Source organism: Gouania willdenowi, chromosome 11 (genome assembly GCF_900634775.1).
Source record: "Gouania willdenowi chromosome 11, fGouWil2.1, whole genome shotgun sequence".
Classification (NCBI taxonomy): domain Eukaryota; kingdom Metazoa; phylum Chordata; class Actinopteri; order Blenniiformes; family Gobiesocidae; genus Gouania; species Gouania willdenowi.
This window is the reverse complement of record NC_041054.1, coordinates 1,277,773-1,304,034: the sequence shown is the minus strand read 5'-3', so window position 1 is coordinate 1,304,034 and position 26,262 is coordinate 1,277,773. Positions and strand designations below refer to the sequence as shown.

Genomic DNA, 26,262 nt, shown 5'->3' with positions numbered 1-26,262 from the left:
ACTTTTGATACACATCATAAAAAAAACAAAACATGTCTGTGTTTGATCAACTGGTTCTTCTGGTGTCTGTCGGGACTTGTAGGGACACACCTTGACATCTAGAACCTTTAAAAGATGTGATTTCCTGAACCGAGGGCCACTTAATTCACATTATTTTTTTACTACATAATATAATGCAGTGATTCCCAATTTTTTTGTCCCATTTTCCCTTTATGCATTTTGGTCAAATCATGTGTACCCGTTCTTTATATCATAAGTACCCTCTCCATAATTTCATATACTTTTTCCATTTGTGGAACAGTGAGCTCATCTGAACCCCTAAAATGTGTCTCATTGGTTCCCTAAGCTTAATTTATATATTCAAAACACTGAGTGGAATTTTTAAATAAATACATAAAAAATACCAATGTAACTTTTATGTGATTGCTTCAATAGTAAGTCAATAGTCTGTTTTGTAAAACTAGTGCAGTGCCCGTAAGAAGTACAGTATGTCTTGCTATAGAAAAGTGGGAGGTTTAATATTTAGCACTGTAATATAGGCTAGCATACATCTGCAGCTTGCTGAGAGCGAGGGGTGTGTGTGTGTGTGTGTGTGTGTGTGTGTAGCAAAGAACTAAACCCCATAGTTTCATAAAGGCAGGACAGGAAATTGTAACATTTGCCAAGCAGCGCCTATTACCTGCTCTTCAGTGTAAAAATTACTACTTTCTGACACACACACACACACACACACACACACTTTCCAGGCCAAAACATGCCCCGAGCTGTTCTAACTTATCCTGAGTTACCATGACTACCTGTCAACATTGAGCTGTTCTGCAAAGTCTATGAAATAATTTATGAACGGTATCATTGCAGTCCAAACAAATCAGACGTTGCACACTCTTGAACCAAGCAGCAGCCATGTTGAAAGTCTCAGGTCAATCTGAGCCGGATTCTCAGAGATATTTGAGGAACACACACACACACACACACACACACACACAGACATTCCTTGCTTTATAGATAGATGCCTATTTTGGCAAGAGTTCAATGGGATTCTCTAGTGGGCTGGATTTTGCCTGCGGACCTCGACTTTGACACTCCTCAGTTGAACGGATGCATCTTATGTATGTACTTTTTTTTATACGATACCTGCATGTTGCCACACAGTGCTGGCAAAACTAGTTTGACTGTTATTTGTGTGGGTTGGGCACGGTGTGTGTGCGTGTGTCAGCATGAAAAGTGTTTGGGGATGAGTCTAAAAGCAGAGGATGAGGAAGGAGGGAGGATTCTTCTTCATAAAAGTTGACGATGAGTCACCAACAGCCTCAAACTCTTCTCCGGTGAGTCAAAAAAGCTAAACTCTGCATTTAGAATCATGTTTAAAAAAGGATAAACTAAACATTTGGGATATCTGATTTGCGAGACTCAAAGAAATGCATGCATTGGTTTTCCTTTTGTGACTCTTTTTGGTGTTTTACTGACTTTACCGAGTCTCCACTCTGTTGGTTTGGTGAACACGAAGGGTTAAAAACAGTAACTACGACAATGATCGATCAGAATCTGTTCACCTCACTGCCTTCATTGGCTGATCATTACAGACGTGTGTCCGTTCGGATTTGTCGGTGTCAGGAAGAGAGATAAAAGCAGCCCCTACTCTGTTACCTTGGCAACAAACCCAACCTGCTCACTGTTTCGTGAGCATTTGTTTTACAAATACAATAAAAAGTGTTCAACTGTAGGGCTTGACAATATGGACCAAAATTCATATCTTGATATTTTATCTCAAAATGGCGATATACAATATAAATCTGGATAATTTTAATTCAAATAACATTTTACAGAAAGATAATTCTGGGTTAATTTTTAAGATGTAAAATGTCACACAGACTAAAATAACATTAAGTGTGTCACAAACATGGGCAACTAATGGCCCCCAAAATTAACTGCACAAATAGACAGCAAGAAATGATTACAAAAACACAAATTAACAGAGAAATACACAAAAGAACACAAATACTTTATAGCACAACAAAATACAAAAAGGAGGGAAAAAAGGCACAATTCGACAAGAAAAATACATAAAATAACAAAAAAAAAAAAGACAACAAAAACGTATAGTTTCCCATCTCTGCTGTGGTTTATGTGTGTGTGTGTGTGTATTATTTACCTATATAGGTTTTTTTGGGGGGTTTTTAATTAGTTTTCAGGCTTAATCTTATTTCATTCTGTATTCATATTTTTTTAGATTTTAATCATTTTCAAACTGAATGTTTAAGTTATTTCTGCATGAATGCCGTTTAATGCAGATTATTTTATTTCACTTTCAGTGCGTGATAGTGACATTAAAGGTATAAAGTTGTTCATTTCTAACGAGGTCACATGTAAATAAGTTCTTGTTTTACTAAAACACATTTGTTTGTACAGTGAAGGGCGTCGCCTGAACCTGGTTTGGTTTTCAGTCACGTTCTCCTAAGTTGTGTTGGTCCCAGTTTTTGCACCAGTCACTGTAGTGTTTTCAGTTCCACCATTGGTCGGGATACTTTTCTCTTTATGGTTGTGTAATATTAGGGGCTGCACACCAGTGTGGTATCCTTTGTTTCAGGTGCGTGTGCTTAGAAATGACTTAGAAACCAAATCGAAAAGGTTGTATCCTAACCTAACCCTAACACACAAGGTTTCATAAAAGGTGTCCTTATGGGACTACATATAAAACGCACGCACACGCTGCAGCCATCTTTAACAGGTTTTAAATGTCTGCTAATCAGAGCTGTGGGTGAAGTGTTTGGTTGGGTTCGAAATGGCATACTAACGTACTACTCATACTAACCTACTACTCATACTAACATACTACTCATACTAACGTACTACTCATACTAACGTACTACTCATACTAACATACTACTCATACTAACGTACTACTCATACGAACGTACTACTCATACTAACGTACTACTCATACTAACGTACTACTCATACTAACATACTACTCATACTAACGTACTACTCATACTAACGTACTACTAATACTAACGTACTACTCATACTAACGTACTACTCATACTAACATACTACTCATACTAACATACTACTCATACTAACCTACTACTCATACTAACGTACTACTCATACTAACATACTACTCATACTAACCTACTACTCATACTAACCTACTACTCATACTAACGTACTACTCATACTAACGTACTACTCATACTAACATACTACTCATACTAACGTACTACTCATATTAACGTACTACTCATACTAACGTACTACTCATATTAACGTACTACTCATACTAACGTACTACTCATACTAACATACTACTCATACTAACGTACTACTCATACTAACGTACTACTCATACTAACATACTACTCATACTAACGTATTACTCATACTAACGTACTACTCATACTAACATACTACTCATACTAAATCTGACACATTCACATTGGATAGTATGAAAAGATTGAGTACGCGAGAAATACTGTACATGGATGTATACTATATGGGGACATTTTTAACATGAATATATACTGAGCAGGTTTACTATTACAACAACACATCAGTAAGGTATGGGGACACTTCAACCTTGATGTATTTTTTATTTATTTCTTCAGTTCATTTCCGACATGGTTGCATTCACAGAAATTCATTTTGACATTCAGAGCAAAATCACATCATTGTTTTTTTTGTCCTTTTTCATGCCGGAAAGGGCGACGGAAAAAAGCATTATGCTTATCCAGATCCGTCCCCTGATTTGAACACAGATAATTTTACATCAAACCTCGTTTCTTCCCTTGTCAAACATTCTCATCTTCTTCATAATTTCATCTTTTCATTAATTTTTTTTTTTTTTTTTGTCCTTTTTTATGTGATGTGTTCTCGCCTGCAGTCATTGTTCCTGTTGTTACTCCTCCTCACTGTCCTTTTTTTCCGTATCTCCTCGAGCTTTCTTTTCCAGTCGTTGTTTACGTTCCTCCAACTCTCCAAACGAAAAGTTCTTCTTCTTTTGGAGAACCTTCATATCCTCTGAAAGTCGCCTCAGCTTATGATCCATCAGAAAGGCACATACACAGTCACACACACATACTATTTTTGACCCGAATATATACTATACGGGGAAGTTTTTTTAACATGGATATACACTATATGGGGACATTTTTAAGTATGCACACTAGTCATACTTAACCGCCCCATGATGCATTGCGAGCGGAATGTAAAATGGTCCTGGGACCAGCTTCAAGCTTAACATCCCCTTTTCAAAATAAAAGCATCTCTTATTGTCTTCCATTAGTTTTTTTTTTTTTACCTCTTTTGTAAATAGGGCTCTTGTTTTGAAATGTGTCTACGTGAGTTTTATGGATCAAATGAGCACATATTCCATCCACCACACTGCAAAACTTCTTTTTTTAAATCAGTTTTTAGTAAAAATGTTACTTACCTCCTTTTTAAATGTCTTTTTTATGTTTTATATTTACTGCTTTGTAATTCTATGTTTTTATTGTTCCTATTTTTAACTCTGCTTGTAAGGTGTCCTTGGGTTCTTTGAAAGGTGCCCACAAATAAAATGTATTATTATTATTATTATTATTATTATATTGATATTCTACTTGGTCACTTTCTCACTTCAAATGTTTTCAGAACTTTCAAAGGTGGAGAATCAGAGATATTTAGCCTCAGGTGTGTTTCAGATGTTTTTCGTTGTAGGTTCCAAATGGCATTTAAAAAAAAAAAAAAAAATCACGACTTTTTATTTGGAAATGTTTCAGAGATTTATTTTGGGGTCAGCTTAATCACCAACGTTTCCCGGGGAAATCCACAAATCTTCCTTTCCTGCGGAAACTCTTACGATGGGTTTTAATCAGCATGATCCAGTCCTTGAGCTGAGAGCTCTGCCTCAGAGGAGATGGGGGAGGGGATGGGGGGGCGGCCCCCTGCTGAGGCACTACTTCTCTATGCACATCCAGCATGAAGATTCATTTCTTCTTCTCTACCTTCTGTGCGGACTTGGTGACCTTTCCACCGCTGGCCGCCTTCTTCTCCACGGACTTGATGACTCCAACGGCCACGGTTTGCCTCATGTCACGCACGGCAAAACGACCTGGGAGGAAGTCGAGGAAAAGAGTTAGAGAGAAAAGGAGCTTTCAAACTCATGGCCCAGGGGCCAAATCCGGCCCTTAGGAGCATCCAAATGGGCCCGCAGGAGAAATTAAAAATGACAGAGAAAACATGAATCATTGTGTAAATTAAACTCAACATTCCTGGTGCTTATATTGCATGATTGCAGTAATTTTAAGGTTAAACAGCTGAAAAAAAACCCAACATTCTTACAAAATCCTTAGATTTTCCTCAATTATGACATTTTATTTCCCTTAATTAAATAGAAGATGGTCATTAAATCTAGGAAATTTAAAGTAACTAACCATATGTGTGTGAAACTAAAAGTTATTTTCTGTTAAAAACCTGATAAAAATATTCTGGACATTTTTTAGATTGATATGATAATCAGTCAAATATTACGATATATCGCTGAATGGATTGTTTCATACACCACTGATTTAAAACCACCACAGACCCAAAAACCTGAAAATTAAACGCAGAGGTCTCCACATTTACAACAACAACAATGGTAAAAATGAACTATATAAGCATAGAAATCAGCTAATATTCCAGAAAGTTCATTTTGTCTTTTTTTTTTTTTTTTTTTTAAATGTAAAGGTTTCATTTATTCAGTTACTTTTTTCATGAAATTGACTTTGATCTCCTGACATATTTCTACTGTCCACTGAGAGAAAGAAATAACTCATAAGGACACGACAAATGCTAACACTAGCTAATGATAATACTAGCTAATACTACTTCATGCTAAGCTAATGCTAGCTAATGATAAAACTAGCTAATACTACTTAATGCTAAGCTAATGATAACTAATGCAAAAGTTATTGCTAGCTAATGATGATACTAGCTAATGCTGCCTACTGCTAAGCTAATGCTAGCTAATGATAAAACTAGCTAATACTACTTCATGCTAAGCTAATGATAACTAATGCAAAAGTTATTGCTAGCTAATGATGATACTAGCTAATGCTGCCTACTGCTAAGCTAATGCTAGCTAATGATAAAACTAGCTAATACTACTTAATGCTAAGCTAATGATAACTAATGCAAAAGTTATTGCTAGCTAATGATGATACTAGCTAATGCTGCCTACTGCTAAGCTAATGCTAGCTAATGATAAAACTAGCTAATACTACTTCATGCTAAGCTAATGCTAGCTAATGATAAAACTAGCTAATACTACTTAATGCTAAGCTAATGATAACTAATGCAAAAGTTATTGCTAGCTAATGATGATACTAGCTAATGCTACCTACTGCTAAGCTAATGCAGTGCAACGCGGACCAGCCCCTGCATTTTCTTCAGGAAATGCTAATACTGCAGCTAAATGTCCGTCCACTGGTGGTGGAAGCGCGTGATAAAGGAAGAGTGTGATTGATGTACGATGTCCTCACCCAGTGGAGGATACTGGGAGAAGCTCTCCACACACATGGGTTTCCCTGGCACCATGGTGATGATGGCAGCGTCTCCAGACTTCAGAGCCTTGGGGTTGTCCTCCAGCTTCTTGCCTGAGCGACGGTCGATCTTCTCCTTCAACTCGCTGAATTTACAAGCGATGTGAGCGGTGTGGCAGTCCAGCACGGGAGCGTAGCCCTGGGAGATCTGACCCGGGTGGTTCAGGATGATGACCTGCACAGAGAGGGGACGGATGGTTACTGCGAGTACTTAGGCCAGGGGGGTCAAACTGATTTTAGTTCAGGGACAAACACTTAAGTGGACCGCAGATTTTAGGCAGGAAAATGAGTAATTTAATCAAAAAATCACTATTGTGCTCTAGTTTGCACTTCCAGGTATAAATAAATGATATCAAAGCAATAAGTGACAGTTTTCAATCCCTGCAGGATCTTCACTTTCAGTTTATTTGATTTTGTGACTCATTTTTATGTAATTTGGGGAAATTTGCAGGATTTGGGAAAAAATTGAGAGCTTTTTTCACAATTTGAGATTAAAAATGACTTCCACAATGTGATATAAGCATTGGGAAAACGTGAGCCCTGATAATATTGGAGCGTTTCATTGAATGTGTGAATTGTTTTGAAGATTTCTACAACTGTTGATTTACACAACGATTTATGGGTTTTTTTTGCTTTCTGCTATGGGCCAAATTGGATGCTCTTAGGGGCCAAATGTGGGCCCCGGGCCTTGAGTTTGACACACACGTGACATAGGCTGTGTTGTAAATGTCGCACTAACGTACTACTCATACTAAGTCTGATGTCTAAATGAGTATGTGGTGCGTTCACATTAGATAGTATGGAATACCAGGATGTGTACTATCTGGGGACATTTTTTAAGTATGCACGGTGGACACACTAGTCATACTCAACCGTCCCATGATGCATTGCGAGCAGAATGTAAAATGGTTCCGGGACTGGCTTCGAGCTATAAGCATCTTTTCTTCCATTTGTTTTTTTTTTTTTTAACATTTTAGTAAATAGGGCTCTTATTTTGAAGTTAAGTGGCAGTTTTGTCAGTAGCACAATGTTTATAATTTAATTCCATTTCTTGTCGTTTTGGCCGCACTTTGTACAAGAATAGATAATATTGGTCTTAGTACTATATTTATGATCATCACCTATGTTTGTTTTTGTGTAACTGTTAAAATATTAAATGATATATGTTGAACAGAGCCAGTTGTTGGTAATTAGAGACCTCCCGGTCACTGTAATCTCACCTGAGCAGTGAAGTTCTCAGCAGCCAGAGGGGGGTCATTCTTGCTGTCACCGGCCACGTTTCCACGACGGATTTCCTTGACGGACACGTTCTTGATGTTGAAGCCCACGTTGTCACCGGGCAGAGCCTCGACCAGGGACTCGTGGTGCATCTCCACAGACTTCACCTCAGTGGTCAGGTTGGGGGGAGCGAAGGTGACCACCATCCCTGGCTTCAGGACCCCGGTCTCAACGCGACCCACGGGGACGGTTCCGATACCTGAAGAGACGGAAGCACAGAAAAAGTCTTTTTTTTTTTAATCCGTTCAACCGTTGATATGTAAATCCAGAACTCTCTCCTGGTTGGTCAGACTGAACAAGCAGGCCAGATACCATCGTACACTGATAGCATTCACCAAGGTCTCTGCCTGAGGAGGCTCCGCTATGTTATGACTACCGCTATCAGCAACATACGTAACACAGAGCACTGAACAGCAGCAGATTTACTGAGACACACACAAGGCTTGTTTACCTCTGAATCCCCAAAACCATGTGTCAAACTCATGGCCACGGGGGCCAAATCAGGCCTTTTGGAGCATCCAATTCGGCCCGCAGGAGAGATTAAAATTTACAGAGAAAACATGAATTATTGTGTAAATGAAATTAAAAAATTCTGGTTATTATATCGCATGATTGCAGTCATTTTTAATGTAAAACTGTGAAAAAAAACCTCAATTTTTACAAAATCCATCAATTTTCCTTAAATTATTACATAATATTTCCCTTATTTAAATAGAGATTGGTCACAAAATCTAGGATATTTAAAGTGTAGACCCTGTTGGGACTGATATCTGTCACTTATGGCTTGGATATGGTCGTTTCTTACATATTTTGTATTTTATGTATACGTAGTGAGTGTAAACTAGGGCACAATAATGTTGAAATTACTTGTTATCAAACATAAAATTTGAGGCCCACCTGAGATTAAAATGCTCCATATTTGGCCCCTGAACTACAACGAGTTTGACACGCCTGCCTAAAAACACTTTAACATAATAAACCCTGTGTTTGCATCTGACCAACAGCCCTAAAGCTTTACTCCGTCTTATTCGTCCAAAACCGCCACAACAACCATTTAACGGTAAAGATTTGTTCTCACCGCCGATTTTGTAGACGTCCTGCAGAGGAAGGCGGAGGGCCTTGTCGGTGGGGCGAGACGGGGGCAGGATGGAGTCCAACGCCTCCAGCAGGGTGATGCCTGTGGCTCCGCCATCTTTACGCTCGACCTTCCATCCCTTGAACCAGCTCATCTGATGAGACGCGTGAGAAAGTTTGAGAGTTTTCAGAGGAAAAAATACGACTTTCAGTCAAGCAGACAAAGACTTTTGTGTCTCGTGAGGCGATCAATGGATTTCTCTGTTAAACTAAGTCAATAATTATGTAAATAAGATCAAAACCAAACTGTATTTATATAATAGTCTAAAGCATAGACGGGTGTTAAGACCTCCTCTAGGATGTCATATCAAGGCTTGAGGGGCCGGAATATAAACAGGACGCCAGACACAGAAATAATAATTTATCAAAGTATTTATTAACAAAATCTTAAAAGTAGCAACAGAACAAACTAAAAGGGACTGGAGATCCTGGCCAAACTGAACAAAAGTAGGGAGGACACTAGGCCAACCCTAGGCCTCCACCGTCTAAAGACGGGTCTTTTTGTATGTTTTTTTTTTTTTTGTTTTGTCATCATTTCATGCAATTTCACTGGCATTTTGTGTGTCTTTGTTGTAGTTATTTTGTGTTTAGGTGGTTGTTTAGTGTGTCTTTATTATCTTTTTGTGTAATTTTGTTTAGTTCTGGACAATATATCGATATTCAAGATATATCAAGTTTTCTGTTATGGCGATATAGGAAACGATAATATCGCCTATATCGAGATATATCTATATAGTTTTTAACTTCACACAGTACAAATCCCATCTTATAAATATTAAATATTATTTAAAGAGTTCAGTCAAATAGTGTCCTTAACAATTTTCCATATTTCTCAGATGAATATTTTATAGCTTATTTTGTATTAAAATACTTGCTGTTTTTGTTACTTCTAAGAAGAGCATGAAATTCTGAGTGCATTCTAACTCAGACCTTCCCCTAAATCAGCCACACTACAGAACTCACTCACACGTGCTGTCCCTTAGAGGAGAAAATGCCAAAAGTGGCACATGATGTGCAGCTGTTTATTAATACATGTGTCTGGGTGGCATTTTTCATCAGCACATTTGACAAAGAATTATTTTTATGGTAAGACTTTGAGTTAAAAACATTGAGATTTATATCGTATATCGCTATTTTCAGAAAAAATATCGAGATATGAGTTTTGGTCCATTTTTCCCAGCCCTACTTTTGTTGACATTTTGCTGTCATTTTCTGTGTTTCTAGAGTTGTGTGTGTTATGTTGGGCTTCATACAACTTCCAACTTCATGAATTACAATTTTGTCTTGGGGGCTGCACAAAATTAGACCGAGGGCCGCACGTGGCCCCCCGGGCCGCCAGTTGCCTATATCTGGTCTAAAGTGTTCCTCACCTTGTCGCTAGCCTCCAGCATGTTGTCGCCATGCCAACCAGAGATGGGGACGAAGGCCACCGTGGCCGGGTTGTAGCCGATCTTCTTGATGTAGGCGCTGACTTCCTTGGTGATTTCCTCAAAACGTTTCTGGCTGTACGGGGGCTCCGTGGAGTCCATCTTGTTGATGCCCACGATGAGCTGCTTCACCCCCAGGGTGTAGGCCAGGAGGGCGTGTTCACGGGTCTGTCCATTCTTAGAGATACCAGCCTCGAACTCACCAACGCCAGCAGCTACGATCAGCACAGCGCAGTCAGCCTGGAACCAAAGAGGAAGTAGGGTAAAAAAGAAATAATTACAGACAGGAAGTAGATGTCTAATGTATAAAACGCTCACCTGAGAGGTACCAGTGATCATGTTCTTGATGAAGTCCCTGTGTCCAGGGGCATCAATGATGGTCACGTAGTACTTGTTGGTCTCAAACTTCCACAGAGCGATATCGATGGTGATACCACGCTCACGCTCCGCCTTCAGTTTGTCCAGCACCCAGGCGTACTTGAAGGAGCCTTTACCCATCTATCGAACCAAAAATCACAGGTATAAAATAATTAAAATAACTGTAGTCACTGTTTGCAGTTGCTTTTGTTTCGTACTATGTTTATAAATCAAATTTCCAGGGGGAAAAAACTCAATTTTTCCCCAAGTTTCCCTTGTTCTTTGTCGTTATCAGATTGATATGCGATGTCAGGATCCAATCGGGACCCTTTTACCTTTGGAATTAATAAAATATTCATAAAGTCCCTTCTCTTTTTAAACTGTAAACAAAATGTAAAAACTTTTCTCCTTTTTTAAAAACTATAAACTTTTTTTGTATTTGTATATATAAATATATGAAGGGAAGAAAAAAAGTTACCAAAAATGTCAAGATTCTCATCAAAGCTTTAATAATAATAATTATGATACTACATTGAAGGAATAAGCTCTTTAATCAATAAATCATTGACGCACTCTATGAGGTGATACAATTATTACACTATTATGAGAGAAATGTTTTGCCTGCCCCGTTATGTAATAAATGTAGTAGCATTTTGGGTTTTGTTACTTTTATTATGACTAAGTTTCAGATTTAGCACTTGTTACATTTGACCAGTTATTCATTTTTTTCCCTTTAATGACATTTTGTGCTCAGCACTATTGTTACACTTCTGACTAGTTATTACATTTTGGGTTTTATTACTTTTATTATTACTAAGTTTCGGGCTGAGCACGTTTGTTACATTTTTGATTTCAGGTTTTATTACATTTTTTTATTATTACATTTCGGGCTCTGGAACTTTTGTTGCATTTTTTACCAATTAATACATTTCGGGTTTCATTTAAAAATAATTGAATTACATTTCGGGTTTCATTGATTTTTTTTTTTTTTTTTTTAATATATATTAACAATTCGGATCTTGTTACATATCGGGTCATTGTAACATACATGTCGGGCTCTAAAGGGGCCACAGCCCACAGGTTTAGCACCTCTTCTGTGTTTAAAAAATAAAATAAAAATAAAGCAAAGATAATTGACAGTTCGGGACTTTTACCACTAGGGGGCAGGTTTTACCCACTAAAGTGATGGACCACTTGCCTCCACCACACCCAGACTAATCCCCCCTCAGCCCCCTGCAGACACCAGACCCCCGTATGTCCTACATAGTGAGGTAAGGACATTAAAAATAGACTCAAACCGACCTCAGCGGCCTCCTTCTCAAACTTCTCGATGGTTCTCTTGTCGATTCCTCCGCATTTGTAGATCAGGTGACCGGTGGTCGTGGACTTACCAGAGTCCACGTGGCCGATGACCACGATGTTAATGTGGATCTTTTCCTTTCCCATTTTAATTTCCTGGTAAAAAAAAATCACACAACGTTAACTCAAGTGTACAGACATTACAACCACCATCAAAAAAATGAAAATAAAAACTCATATTCCTTCCTAATAGACGTTTCTATCATTCATAAAATGTAATGAAGACAGTGAATATAAAGATTTGTCCGTTTTTTAAGTTGGTGTCTAAATAGTAAATATTCTTGATAAATTCATAAATTACACTATATATAAAGACACGTGTTAAAGTGAGTTTTAAAAAAATAATAATAATAATTCTGATTTACCGGTGTTCAACTTTTCCAAATTAGGATTTAACGGTTCAAATGCATCTAATTATATATTATACATATATAGTGACAACGATATTTCGCATGTTATGAGTTTTATGTGAGCCATGAGCAACAGCTATCTTTTTTAAAACATGCAGCTCTGACGTTTTTTGAAGTTTCATACTCATGTAAAAGCAACAATAAATTACCTTTGTAAGACGTGAAGATCTTTTATTGAGTAATAACGATGCCTCTAGGGAACACGGACCTTACTTTTATCACTCGGAGCTGGTAAAAGCGTAGCTTGGCAACACCTTTAACGTTGCCAGGTGACATGACGTCAGGACCCCATGACGTAACTTTACTTTTAGATCGACCATAATTATGTCACATGTTTGGCCCCGCTTAGTTAAGCTTGTTTTCAGGGCATGTAGTCAAATTATGTCCATTTCCACCATGTTGTGCTATCTAAACGGAGACAGCCGCCATGTTGTTAAAGTGACACAAACGCGCCCCACGCGGTCTGTAATGGGATTACCCGCGCGGTCACGACGGCTACACGATATTTGACAGCAATAGTTTACATTACGGTTTAAATTTTTAGTGTCACTGTTTTAACTAGGCACACAAATTTGGGGAAATTTTAACCTTTAAGTGACTTGTGTTAAAGCAGCACAACATTTACCCATTAGCATTATAAATTTAACACCAAATTAAGAAAGTAATTTAGTTAAACCCACCTTTCACCAGTTACCAAGACGTCCCCGAACACTGAGGTAAAAAAGGACAGAACATGACCCACTCAGGGACTTTATACTGGACCGGGGGGGGAACTGCATGGTCACGTCTGTGCCACCGAATACCTGACGTACCATTGGCTGGGGCAGCTCTAGTCATGACCAGATTGGACGAGAGCAAACAGTTGACGCGCATAGCATGGTCAACAGCTGCAGAGACACAGGAGCCAGTCCGTCAAAGCGAGCACTCAAACACAAGAGACCAAGTTTCCATTTTTTAAGAGACATTTATTTTTATTAGTTACCAGCAGCTTTTCCTTTTTCCAATGTGGCATTTGAACATTGAGATACAGTTCTAAACCATTCCAACTTAAACTGAACTGAGAAAAATGCACTGCCATTCAATTAGGATTAAGTGACAATTCCACATGGTTTCTTTTTCCTGCGAAAACTTTTGCGATGGGTTTTAATCAGCATAAGCCAGTCCTTGAGTACAGAGCTGTGCCTCAGAGTAGATGATCCAGGGTCAGAGGAAGGGACGGGGGAATGTGTGGCCAGCTGCTGCCGACACACATCTCGTTGCTGGATGTCCTGCACGTCCATTCATTTCTTCTTCTGGGCTTTCTCTGCAGCCTTGGTTGTCTTTCCACTCACTTCCTTGGTCTCGACAGCCTTGATGACACCAACAGCCACCGTCTGCCTCATGTCACGCACAGCGAAACGACCTGGAACACAAGAATGATGAGCTTTTGCTTGCTACAACTTTACCTCACACATAATATAATACATTAACGCAACTTACCGAGGGGTGCGTAGTTGGTGAAAGCCTCAACAACCATGGGCTTCTGTGGGATCATAGTAACGATGGCAGCGTCTCCAGATTTGACAAACTTGGGGTTGTCTTCCAGCTTCTTGCCAGAACGACGGTCGATTTTCTCAACAAGTTCACTGAACTTGCAAGCGATGTGAGCGGTGTGGCAATCGAGCACAGGTGCGTATCCGGCAGAGATCTGGCCAGGGTGGTTCAGGACGATGACCTGCGAACAAGGATATTTTAGTTTGAATAAGGAAGGACCAGAAGATTTCACAATCATTTTAAAATGCTGATGCGGTAGTTACCTGAGCAGTGAAGCTCGCGGCGCCCTTGGGTGGGTCGTTCTTGCTGTCGCCGGCAACAAAGCCACGACGGATTTCCTTGACGGAGACGTTCTTGATGTTGAAACCAACGTTGTCACCTGGCACGGCCTCGGGCAGAGACTCGTGGTGCATTTCCACAGACTTCACCTCAGTGGTCAGGGCAGGGGGGGCGAAGGTGACGACCATACCGGGCTTCAGGATTCCAGTCTCCACACGACCGACGGGTACAGTTCCAATACCTGAGTACACAGTGGCCAAGTTAACCAAGAAGCTATAAAATACTTGTGAACTGACAATAATATCCTAATAACTTACCACCAATTTTGTAGACGTCCTGCAGGGGCAGACGGAGAGCCTTGTCGGTGGGGCGAGATGGGGGCAGGATGGCATCCAGAGCCTCCAGCAGTGTTTTGCCGCTAGCTTTGCCTTCTTTGCGCTCAACATCCCAGCCTTTGTACCAGGGCATCTACAGAAAAACATTGTGATGGATCAGATAAGTCAACAAGATCAGCCAAACCAATAAATAGCTAAAAATAGCTTTGAAACTGTTTATTTACCTTGGCACTGGGCTCAATCATGTTGTCGCCATGCCAACCAGAGATGGGGACAAATGCAACAGCGGAAGGGTTGTAGCCGATCTTCTTGATGTAGGTGCTGACTTCCTTTTTGATCTCCTCGTAACGGGCCTCGCTGTAAGGAGGCTCGGTGGAGTCGATCTTGTTGACTCCGACGATGAGCTGCTTCACACCGAGGGTGAAGGCCAGCAGGGCGTGTTCACGGGTCTGTCCATTCTTAGAGATACCAGCCTCAAACTCACCAACGCCAGCGGCAACGATCAGCACAGCGCAGTCAGCCTGGAAGAATGAATGAGTATAGTTTGAAAAACAAGTGTAATGTGAGCAAGTAGGATAGGTAGGTATGGTAGGATGCTCACCTGAGAGGTACCAGTGATCATGTTCTTGATGAAGTCCCTGTGTCCAGGGGCATCAATGATGGTCACGTAGTACTTGTTGGTCTCAAACTTCCACAGAGCGATATCGATGGTGATACCACGCTCACGCTCCGCCTTCAGTTTGTCCAGCACCCAGGCGTACTTGAAGGAGCCCTTGCCCATCTATCACATGAAAGATTATCAAAAGTTAATAAAAAATAATTTAAGCAGCTCGTTTATATCAAGGGGCTCAAAAAATGTAAATAAACTTCAGTTAAAAATTAACATTACATGAATGCAATACAGAAGTTTCCTGACCCTTTTCAGGTTTTTATCCGTTAACAAATGCCCTAGAAACCACTCTAAAATTTGTTTTTAATTTTGTTTATTAAAATTGCAGAATATATATTGAATGTATTGTGAAACTAGAATCAATAGCTTCCCAATTATATATATATATATATATATATATATATAAGTCTTGTTTTTGTGATGGGATAGGTGTGTGTAAGCTTTTGCACTAACCCACCCTTTTTCAACTGATTATTTAGATGTTGAGTAAATAGGATTAATGACAGATGCACCGCCTCAGGCATTTTTTAAACTGCATTTTATTCTAACTACATTTTAATTAGAGAAAGTTATAAGAATAGTACACATTATTCTTTATATTTAAAAAAAACAAACCCCCATTTTGAATGAATAGATTGAAAACCATTGTATTACATATGTTGTTTTGGTAGTATTTTTTAATAACGTAAATATAATGAAATAAAAGCATAATATTTAATGTGTATATTAACATTAATTTGTTTTCTTTAATTTAGGAATCTCTTAAATTTACTGGACAAAATGCACTGTCACCACTGATGGCGGCGGCCACGCCCCGCCCCAACGCGCGCGTCCCCGCTGCTACGTAGTGACGACTGGGCAGTTGGGCCGAGGGCACTCCGACGCCGCCATCTTGGGTTTTACACTTCACTCACTAAAATATGAACCCCCGTGAAAGTTTAACTGTTCGAACAAATTGCACATACCTCAGCGGCTTCCTTCTCAAACTTCTCGATAGTTCTCTTGTCGATTCCTCCGCATTTGTAGATCAAATGACCGGTGGAGGTGGACTTGCCGGAGTCGACATGGCCGATGACCACGATGTTAATGTGGGTCTTTTCCTTTCCCATTGTTGTAGTTTCTACAATAAAATGACATGGAAATTAAATATCAGTCAGTTATTAATACACCCATTTAGACCATTTAATCAGGTCAATACAAGTCACGTGTCGGATAACGGTTTCAGTCTCAGGAGTCAAAATAATCGACAGCGGTCATAAACCACAGTAAAAAGTCCTAATATGAGGGTTTAAACATGGATTTAACTTGGATGTGTTGCAACACGTAGGCTCAGAAGAGGCCGGGCGGCAGCAGCCATTAGGCCGCAGTCGGCCTCAGGCCAGCCGGGACACGTGTTCCTCCGCGGGGCCACGTCGGAGGATAAAGTTACAAAGACCTCCAAATATGTCGGGGCTTGTCTCTCCACCAGCCTCCACAGCTGTCGTTTCTAAAACCAGTTGTTGAAAAAGAGGAGAGGAGAAAAGCATCCTCACATCTACCGGCTCCCCACAGCCTCCTTTGTTCCTTTCCGCGTCATATAGTCCTCCACAGAAAGCCTCCATTGTCCGATTAAAACCCTGATTCATGGCTTCTTAAAACACTAAAAAAAGGCTTCACCGTTTCACTAAAAGGCAAAAATAAACACTGTAACCGACATAACCACGAAGCTCTTTAATAATCTACAGGTTTGAGGGAAGTTACATAATCAAAAAAAAAAAATCAGCTTTTATAGACACAATTGGGCGTAAAAGACACAAAATGGCGGACTGCCACAGCGGTTTAAAGTGTGTATTATAGATCCAGGGCCTTCCAGGCGGTATAGCGGTGCTGACTTACCGGTGTTTCTGGGTTTTCACGGCCTTAGCTGCAGCCCCTCAGCCAGGTAACAGAAAGAGGAAGTGCAGGGTCGGACCAGGAGCTTTTATAGTGAAGGGGAGGGTGGACTTCCACCCCTCCCTCTCTCTGAGCAAAACCCGCACAAATCCCACACATTCAGGATAAAACGTCAGCGCGCAGGCGCAGGACGCACCCGGAGCACGCAGTGACTGACATTTATACACTAGAAAATAAATAATAAACAAAGGTGAGCAAATGAAATCACCATTGCATCATTGACGTCATAGTAAAGACTAGTGCATTGCTCAAAGGAACTTAGTCTAGTTATAGGAAAGTGAGAGGTTAAGTAGCTTTTTCATGGATGTTTACATGGGACTTTAATTCCTCTTTAATTCAGAATAAAAGTTAAATCCACTTTAAACTGACCTTGTAAACACAAAACTCCTAATGCAAATTTAATTCTGAACTACACACACATTTCTTACACACATTATCTCTTTTTCCCCCTTTCACTTAAAGTCCAACTTAATTTGTAACTTGTCTTAAAGTTCTAAATGATCATTTAGCAGCTAATGACACTGAAGTTTTATATTAAGTTTTATAGCCACATTTAGTGAAAATGTACCATAGAAACAAGAAATGATAGAAAGTATAAATAATAAAATAGTAATGATAATGTAATTAATAAAACAAAAAACTTATTCAAACTTATTATAGCTTATATCTATGTTTTTCAACCCATTTCAATTGTTTTCTTCATATCGTCTGCATTATTTCATAAAGAGGGTTTATAGCCGTACATATCAGCAGTGGCTTCCTCACTTTTCTTTAGTTTATGTTTGTGCTACAGTTCTTACATTTTGCACTATTATCCTATGTTGGTTTTTATTTTTGTTCTCACTGTCTGCTCTTTCTTTGGTGTTGCTGTGTCACTGCATTTAACATGAATTGTTTGAATAAATAACTTGTATTTCTGTTGTATTTCACATTAAATCAATATATTTGTGTTTTGCTGATAACAAACAGGTAACTCCCATTTGATCATTTCCATTCTGATTTTAATGTCTTCTTCGCTTTGTCTGCTTAATGAGATTCTTCAAAACTGAGTGAGATTTACATTCAAACAGAAGCTCACCAGTGAAACTGGAACACAGACTGATTTCATGAGGCTTTCTCAGGCTGGTATTCACATTTATAGGCGTTAGATTGGGTTAAAAGTGTTGAAGAACACGTGATGGGAACTAAACCAGACTCATAACGGGACAGCGTTGAATCATCTCTAAAACACAGATTCAGACAAGTGTAAAGTTTGTATTTTCAGGTTTTGTTTTAAGGTCAAAATTAATCCTCGTTATAATGCAGGATGTGTTAAACTAGGCTTGTTGTGTCACCTAAAGGTTAGAGAAGACATGGAAAACTGGTGGTCCAAGGGCTACATGTGGCCTTAGGTCCAATTTTATGTGGCCCCAAATGTAAACACAAAATGACAGTAAAATGCACAAATTGGGCTTTCGGTCTGCCTTTGTGTGGCCCCAAACGTAAACGCACAAAATGACAGAAAAATACACAAAAATATATTTAAAAAAACAGAAAAATACACAAAAATCTATTTAAAAATACACAAAATGACAGAAAAATACACACAATGATAGATTAACACACAAAATGACTCCAAAAACCACACAAAAATGCACAAATGGGGATTTAGGTCTAACTTTGTGTGGTCCCAAACATAAACACGACATCACAGAAAAATACACAAAATGATGGAAAAACACACAGAATTAATCCAAAAAAAAAAAAACACAAAATTGCAGTAAAATGAACAAATGCTCCCTTCAGTTCAACTTTGTGTGGCCCCAAAAGTAAACACACAAAATGACAGACAAATACACAAAATTATAGAAAACAACAACACAGTTGTCCTTTTGTGCATTTTACTGCAAAAATAAAACAACAACAAAAATACAGAAAAAGACTCCAAAAACACACAAAACAACAACAAAAATTCATTAAACAACAGCAAGAAATGCACACAAAAAAAGTACAACACTTGTTTCCTGTGTTAATGCTCATATTGGTCATTATTATTCTAAATTATGACATGAATGTTGATAACGTGGCTCTGGAATCAGAAACGATCACACTTCTGTGGCCCTGCTGTGATAGAAGTCGTCCATTTCTGGGTCAAAGGTCAGATTCATCAAGTTTCCTTCCCTGTGGCATTGTGCCCAGTGTAACGACACACACACACACACGTCACCTTTTGATATCTGGTGTCAGTCGCTCTGACTCAGAACTGAAGAATAAGCTTTTGTCTTTTTCAAACAAGTCTTAGGAATGTAAAGTTAAAGTCACACGTGTCGTCACCACATGAGAACGAAGGTAAATCTGCACCTGAAGAGCCAACCTCACGGTTTCTGCCAATGTGTCGAGAAACTAGCCGTGATTAAAATGTGTCGAATAACAAAACATAATCAAACCAGTTTGTTGAGAACGAAATTCTAGTGAAATTCTCACTAGTTTTATTTATTTTTAATTTTATTGTAGTTTTTGAAAAAAGAGTAAATTAGGTTTTTCTACCACATTTGTGTCACGTGTATACGCCATGAACCTCATCATATTTCATCATTTCACTAGTGAACATATCATATTTAATGATAAGCCGTTTCCGTGTCTGACGATGTGTCAAACTCAAGGTCCGCGGGGCAAACTCGGCCCACCCAAAAATCAGATCTGGGCCCTGAAATGAAGTTGCACAAAGTAAAAAATGTAAAAAGGAAGAAAACACGTTTAGATAAAACTCTTATCATCTCATAAACTCATCTTTTTTTAATAAAACAAGCTGGTTTTGTTGTATTTATTAACTTTTTTGATCATCCTGTTGCCCTGAGTGAAAAAACCTCAGCACCAATAACAGGATAAACAGGTATAGAATATGTTTGGATCGTCCGTCTTTACACGTGTTACTGTGAGAGAACAGTAAAGCTCATCCACATTAGTCAAATTCCTCGTGTGTACAACATACACTTGGCCAATAAAGATGATTCTGATTCTGATTCAAACAAGCCAAAACTTCTCTAAAACTCTTTCAGTTTCACGTTTTATAAAGTAATCTTCAGTACTTAGTAATAAATAAATGATTTAGTCAAATCTATGAACGATCTCTCCTAAAATCACAGAGGATAGTCAGTTAGTTAATCATGTCCACAAACACTTTTACAAATTCACTCTTTTTCATTTACATATAAATGATAATAGTGGATAAATGTTATCCAAAATATACTTCTTATAACTTCAGGTATAGTCAAAGAAACAAACTTATTACAGACTAAATTTCTAACAAACAGCATATTTTAAACATTTAAATTGTTGACTCCTGACTAATTATTATTATGACTAAAATAACACACTAAATTAAAGAAAAATAGACAAAAACACAAAGAAAATACACAAAAATGACACCAAAAAACACGAAACTACAACACACACACACAAAATAACGAGAAAAATATATTAAAGAAAAACAGACAAAAATACATAGAAATAAAAAAAAACAACCAAAATAATAACTAAAATACTCAAAAAATCACTACGAAAACACAAAAAACACAAATACTATCACAATATTGTATTTTGAGTTCATTTTTGAAATTTTGACTTTAATCTTGTCTTTTCGACTCATAAATTCTCAAAATTTTAACTTAATTCTAGATTTGCCCAAAATATCCACCAAATTTGCTTCCATACAAAAAAATAAACAATGTGTGTTTTAAATATTTGTGTTAGAACTTCCTAAATATTGATTTTTGTTTTTCCCCTTTTTTTATAAAAAAAATATAAGAACAACAACTTTGTGGCTCGATATTGTAGTGAATTACGTCTTATTTTCTGTTTTCTGAAAGTGTAGAAACTACAAAAAAAAAAAACAATTTGACTCCATGAATAAGAAGTTGTTGTTGTTTTTCAGTGAAAGCCCCGCAGACACACATTTCATTTCCAGAGGAACCGTTACATTCACATTGTGCTGCAGAACCAAACTTCCTCCTCCCGAGGACACGGTGCACGAGCACAGCGGAAATGCTGCTGCTCCTTACAGGAAGTGAGCGTGTACGTGCTGACAGCGCGTGAAGGAGGAGGAGGAATGTGAGTCAACGGGTAATGACGTCACAGGTGAGTCATGTGGAAAGGAGTGGTCGTCATGGTAACGAAGTTTTCGCCTCAGACGGACATGTTGTTGTGGTTTTTTTTTGTCGGTTTCAGTAACAAACACAAGGGGGGCACGAATACGTGTAACACATGGTGCAATAACTGTAACTATTGTTTGTTCTACTACATATATGTCTTTAAATACAGTATTATCATAATATAACAAACACAGTCATGTCCCCCTGGTACATTACCTGCTTTTGTTTTGCACACCCGATGTTTTCAACTCGTGGGCCGGGACCCCAAAGTGGGTCACTGACAGTTTTCAGTGGGTCCCAATGATTAACTGTAAAAAAAAAAGTTAGATAAATAAAAAATCTTGCATTTGTTTTTAATCATTAAGATAATTTACTTACTCTTTTCTTGTTCTTTTTTGTATTATTCAGATTTATAATGTATATTGCACCGTTTTTATGTTTCTGTTTTATTGTAAACTGTTCTTGGGTGGCCTGAAAGGCACTTTTAAATAAAATGTATTATTATTATTATTATTATTATTACTTAAACAGTACAGTAGTGTTTTGAGTCGAAGAAGAATAACTTCAGTGAAAAAGATTTAGCTCAAATAATTTTTAAATAAATTGTGCCGAGAGGAGACAGAATAATAATAGTCAATAGAAAACATTTTTACTCTGGTAACGCTCATAAACAACACACGAAGGAAGAAGTGACTCACACATTTAGAAAAGTGCCAAAAGCTGAGCATAAGCATGAATTACTCACTAAAAACAACATGAAACAGCAATTTTTAAGCCTGTTTATAGAGAATATTCCAAAAAATGATCATGAGAAGGTTTAACATAATAATGTAAAGTAAACCAGTATTATTCAGACTTGTCCCCTAAAACCCTTTAGTTAAATGTAATTAAATCTCCATTCTCTGTATTTCAGTTATTTAAATGTAAAGTAGCAGAGTGGATGAGGTTGATCTGAAATTCAGCGTCGTATGCAAAGAAAGTAAGAAACAGTCGATGCAAATAAAGTGATTTAAAGCTGATTGAGGTGTGGAGACGAGCGGCTGTTTCTGTTTGTGGGAAGAAAAGCTGATAAATTATTATTCATTTTTATTTTGATTATCACAAATATTAAAAATACCTGAATGCTTTAGCTAAACTAACTTCTCCTTTCACTGTGTGTTCAATAGGAGGAGAGAAGAGCGTACGTGTGATGGGTTTCATCAAAGACTTCAGAGGAAAGACAAAAATAAGATTTTTATTTTTTATAAACATGTCTTTACTCATTTTAGCTCATGGAAACTTCTCAAACACATAATTATTTGTGTCATTTACAAATTGATTTGAAATATTTGCAACGTTTTGTATGATTAACTCACACAGTCATGTGATGTAAAAAGTAATATTTTTGTGTTGTTTAGATTTTTTTTTTTTTTTTAACAAAACTTTACCTCGACTTTTAAAACATTTTTCTGTTTTACCTATTCCTGTGTGCTTTACCTGAAAATGTTGTTAAACGTCTCCATTTAAGAATTTATTTGAAATATTGGTTCTGAGTTTTTTTTTAGTCATGTGACGTAAAAAGTAATATATTTTTGTGTTGTTTACATTTGTCCTTCAAGTGTTAAAATTTCTTTAACTTCTCTATATGAATTGTTTTTAATTTCTAGTAAGGAAACTAATAAGTTTGTCACCAAAACAATACAGTAAATTCACAAATGTTAACCACTGAGTTCTATATATATATATTTTAAATTTATATTGTACTGTTTTATTAGTTTTATTTTCTTGTTGTTAATGCTCAATTTTGTATTTATTTGGTTCAAATTTGTATTTGAGTAACATTAAATGTTTTTTTTAAATCCTTTACTGCCTAACGTGATTGTTGATTTATTGTTCAATAAAGTTTTTTTTTATATTCTTGAGCAAAAGTGCAGTTTACAGATAACAAGGCATTTAAATGTCATATTCAACAATGAATAAGCAAAACACACAAATATAAAGTAAAATACAACATAAATAACACAAACATAAGGTCTTTTAAAGGGGATAAGTGAATGGTAGAGTATAGAACACATTTAAAGGGGGCTGTTTATTTATTTATTTTATTATTATTTTAGCATTTTAAGGGATTTAAAATATTGTAAAAATGAATCTTGAAAGGCAGTAAAATTAGGTTAATGTTTCAATATTTTTGCTTTGTTTATATAAATGAAATAATAATTGTCCAAGTCCAACAACATTGTTGATAAGTTAATTATTCATTGTTTAATAAAGTAAAACACAGCTGTGCTTTAAGCTAACTAAACTTGAAGCTAACAAGGCTAACAAAGCTAACGGAAGCTAAATGACGAGTTTTCTACACAGAATTGTGATTATACAGTTGAGATAACGTCGTTGATAAAGTAGTAGAAATGCTAATACTCTACAAATTTAATAAACTTTGCTGTAAAACATATGAAACTACGTGAGGAACGACATAACTCGGAGGACAATAATTTCCGTTACACCTCAGGGATCCGGGTTGGAAACCACCAACATCCGGGTCATTCACTCCGCTGTCTGATGCAATATTAATCTGAGTTTAGAAATGCTCGTTACACCCAAAGATAAAGTTATTATTATTTCTTTAATAGTTACACCCTTTAAACAAAAGTTAGCGTCACGCAAAGCTTCAAATACCAGCCCGAGTCTAAGTTTTAAAGTTTGATTTTTTTAACTTTTATAACAGTTGTTTATTTGGACTTTAAAAATAAATGTCTGTATTTTCTTGTGTGTTTTACCTGAAAATGTCGTTCCACGTTTTCACGGTCGCTTTGTGTGAGTTTTACCAACTTTTAAACGACGCTAAAGGCTAATTTGTGTTTCCGGCGCCACCTAGCGGCTAAATATGAGAATTGTACACAGTTAGCATTTAAAAACAATTGTGTTGTTTTTTTTTTTTTTGTTTTGTTTTTTTTTGCACTATTGGTAAAATCTATCAAAATAAAACGTGAATTTTAACACATCTTGTTAAAATAATAAATCCATTAATGGAAAAATCCCAAATTCACTTTATTCCACGTTTCCTTTTGATATAAAATGTAAAATGTTGAATTCATATTTGTATTTATATATATTTTTATATTGAATATTTGATCATTTTAAATATGAAACTAAATCAACTGATTTAATATTTATTTATTTGTTATATTATCACTGATGTTTGTCTTTGATTCTATTTTGTTTGTAATTGACCTGTAAGTTTTTCAGTATTTGAGTTACTTTGAATACATTTTAAAAATCCTTTACTGAGCTTTTTGGGGGCCATTCATTTATTTATCTGAATAATATCCACTATTATCCATAAAGTGTATTATTATTTGAGCCTTACAGTCATTTAAAGATATAAATCCTTGTTTTAATCAGAAATAAAATGGGTTAAAAGTGACCAAAAATGGTAGAAAAGGTGGTGAAATAAAAGGGATTTTAATAACCAACATAAACAAATTGGTTTAAAGTTGCAAGAGTGGCCAAAAATGGACAGAAAAAGTGGTGTCAAAAGTGGAACAATTATTCTAAACTGGCAAATGTGGTGAAATTGGCAAAAAACAAGCATGAATTATGATTAAAAGAAGTTAAAAGGGACAATAACGGGTCAACATATGCAACATTAGGTGGAAAAGTGGTGGAAAGGGTTTATAAGAGCTGAAAATAGTCTTGAAAGTGGAAAAAAATTGTAGAAAAGTCATTGAAATTTGATGTAGAAGTGTCAGAAATGGGAGTAATGTAGCAAAAATGTATTAAAAGGAGCAAAAATATGGCAAGAAAAAATGATGAAAATAGGTTAAAATATAGTAAGTTTGATGTAGTCGCAGAAAAAGGGTAAAAATATCCAAAAATGGCCTCAAATTGTTCAGAAATTTTTTAAGTTTCTTGAGGCGACCCCCTCCCAGTGTCTCACGACCCCAAATGGGGTCCTGACCCCAAGGTTGAGAACCTCTATACTAAGCTACTGTATATAACTGGTGGTCTAATGGTGAAACACATGTTAGTCACGTGTGAGAGGGAAAAAAAACCAAAAATTCTGAAGTGAGTCAAACATTTTATTCACAGAGGAAAAAAAAGTCATAAAAAGTTGACTTAGCCTCACTTTAGCATTGAGAGGCTAATGGTAAACACTTTTATTAAAATGTTCAAGTTTGCATTTGTGTCAAATACAGAAATCAACATTGATGATATAAATATAAATCAATATAAATTTTGATATTTTCATTTCATTAAAAGAACAAAATCAGAAAGACAATTGTGGGTTAAATTTGCTATTGTGTTTAACAAACAGCTGCACAGTGTTTGTCACTTTTGGTTTTTCTCCCCTAAAGGACAGCACGTGTGAGTGAGTTCTGTAGTTTGGCTTGTTTAGTGGAAGGACGACTCAGAAATCCATCTAACTCAGCTTTTCATGCTGTATTTTAATCCAAAATAAGCTATAAAATATATATTTTAATACAGGAGATATTGTCGTTTTCTATATCAACAAAATAGAAGAGTCGATATATCTTGAATCTCGATATATTGCCTAGCTCTACTTCTTAGGATTGAAATATATCTGAATTTGTTTCATCCAATCAGCCAGTAGAGCGAGTTAGTCAGAAGGGGCGGGACAGGATGTCCAAGGAGCCAATCAGAAGTCATTTTCAGCCACTCTTTTATTTTAGTCTTAATTTTTTTCATCTGGAGTTTTTTTTGGTTTTAACTTTTATTTCCAGTTCTGCTTTTTTTAATTCTCTTATTTTTCATCTGTTATTTCTAAAAAAAAAAAAAACACACACACGGGACTGGAGAGAAAAAACAAAAAAAATTGTGTTTTACAATTGTGATTTTTTTTTTTTTCTTCTTC

General features: G+C 37.0%; 2 protein-coding genes and 1 long non-coding RNA gene across 4 annotated transcripts; 1 reads left to right on the top strand and 2 right to left on the bottom strand.

Annotated features, from left to right (window-relative positions):
- Positions 1 to 1,232: 1,232 nt before the first annotated feature.
- Positions 1,233 to 23,250, top strand: LOC114472588 (uncharacterized). The gene is made up of 3 exons (XR_003675149.1): positions 1,233 to 1,325; positions 21,191 to 21,393; positions 22,574 to 23,250. It is a non-coding gene; the product is annotated as an uncharacterized LOC114472588 (long non-coding RNA).
- On the bottom strand, positions 4,739 to 13,364 carry LOC114472581 (elongation factor 1-alpha). Of its 2 annotated transcripts, XM_028461900.1 has the most exons (8): positions 13,209 to 13,364; positions 12,062 to 12,214; positions 10,721 to 10,900; positions 10,346 to 10,642; positions 8,920 to 9,070; positions 7,784 to 8,040; positions 6,504 to 6,738; positions 4,739 to 5,092 (listed from the first exon to the last, which is right to left on the bottom strand). In XM_028461900.1, the coding sequence occupies exons 2-8, from the start codon at positions 12,203 to 12,205 to the stop codon at positions 4,968 to 4,970; spliced, it is 1,389 nt and encodes a 462-aa protein (XP_028317701.1). In that variant the 5' UTR covers positions 12,206 to 12,214; positions 13,209 to 13,364; the 3' UTR covers positions 4,739 to 4,967. The 2 variants fall into 2 exon arrangements, with proteins under 2 accessions (XP_028317701.1, XP_028317702.1); XM_028461901.1 differs by lacking the exon at positions 12,062 to 12,214 and having other exon boundaries at positions 13,209 to 13,268.
- Positions 13,486 to 17,376, bottom strand: LOC114472583 (elongation factor 1-alpha). Its single transcript, XM_028461902.1, has 8 exons — positions 17,221 to 17,376; positions 16,311 to 16,465; positions 15,277 to 15,456; positions 14,900 to 15,196; positions 14,658 to 14,808; positions 14,325 to 14,581; positions 14,008 to 14,242; positions 13,486 to 13,930 (listed from the first exon to the last, which is right to left on the bottom strand). The coding sequence occupies exons 2-8, from the start codon at positions 16,452 to 16,454 to the stop codon at positions 13,809 to 13,811; spliced, it is 1,386 nt and encodes a 461-aa protein (XP_028317703.1). The 5' UTR covers positions 16,455 to 16,465; positions 17,221 to 17,376; the 3' UTR covers positions 13,486 to 13,808.
- Positions 23,251 to 26,262: the final 3,012 nt, after the last annotated feature.

Excerpts from the sequence above, each read along its gene's own strand:
- LOC114472581 (XM_028461900.1), bottom strand. The coding sequence starts at position 12,205 with ATGGGAAAGGAAAAGATCCACATTAACATCGTGGTCATCGGCCACGTG. Across the intron at positions 8,041-8,919 it reads GGACGTCTACAAAATCGGCG|GTATCGGAACCGTCCCCGTG; the intron begins GTGAGAACAAAT and ends CCGTCTCTTCAG. Across the intron at positions 5,093-6,503 it reads CTCCCAGTATCCTCCACTGG|GTCGTTTTGCCGTGCGTGAC; the intron begins GTGAGGACATCG and ends ACTTCCTCCCAG.
- LOC114472583 (XM_028461902.1), bottom strand. The coding sequence starts at position 16,454 with ATGGGAAAGGAAAAGACCCACATTAACATCGTGGTCATCGGCCATGTC. Across the intron at positions 15,457-16,310 it reads TTGAGAAGGAAGCCGCTGAG|ATGGGCAAGGGCTCCTTCAA; the intron begins GTATGTGCAATT and ends TTCATGTGATAG. Across the intron at positions 13,931-14,007 it reads CACCAACTACGCACCCCTCG|GTCGTTTCGCTGTGCGTGAC; the intron begins GTAAGTTGCGTT and ends CTTGTGTTCCAG.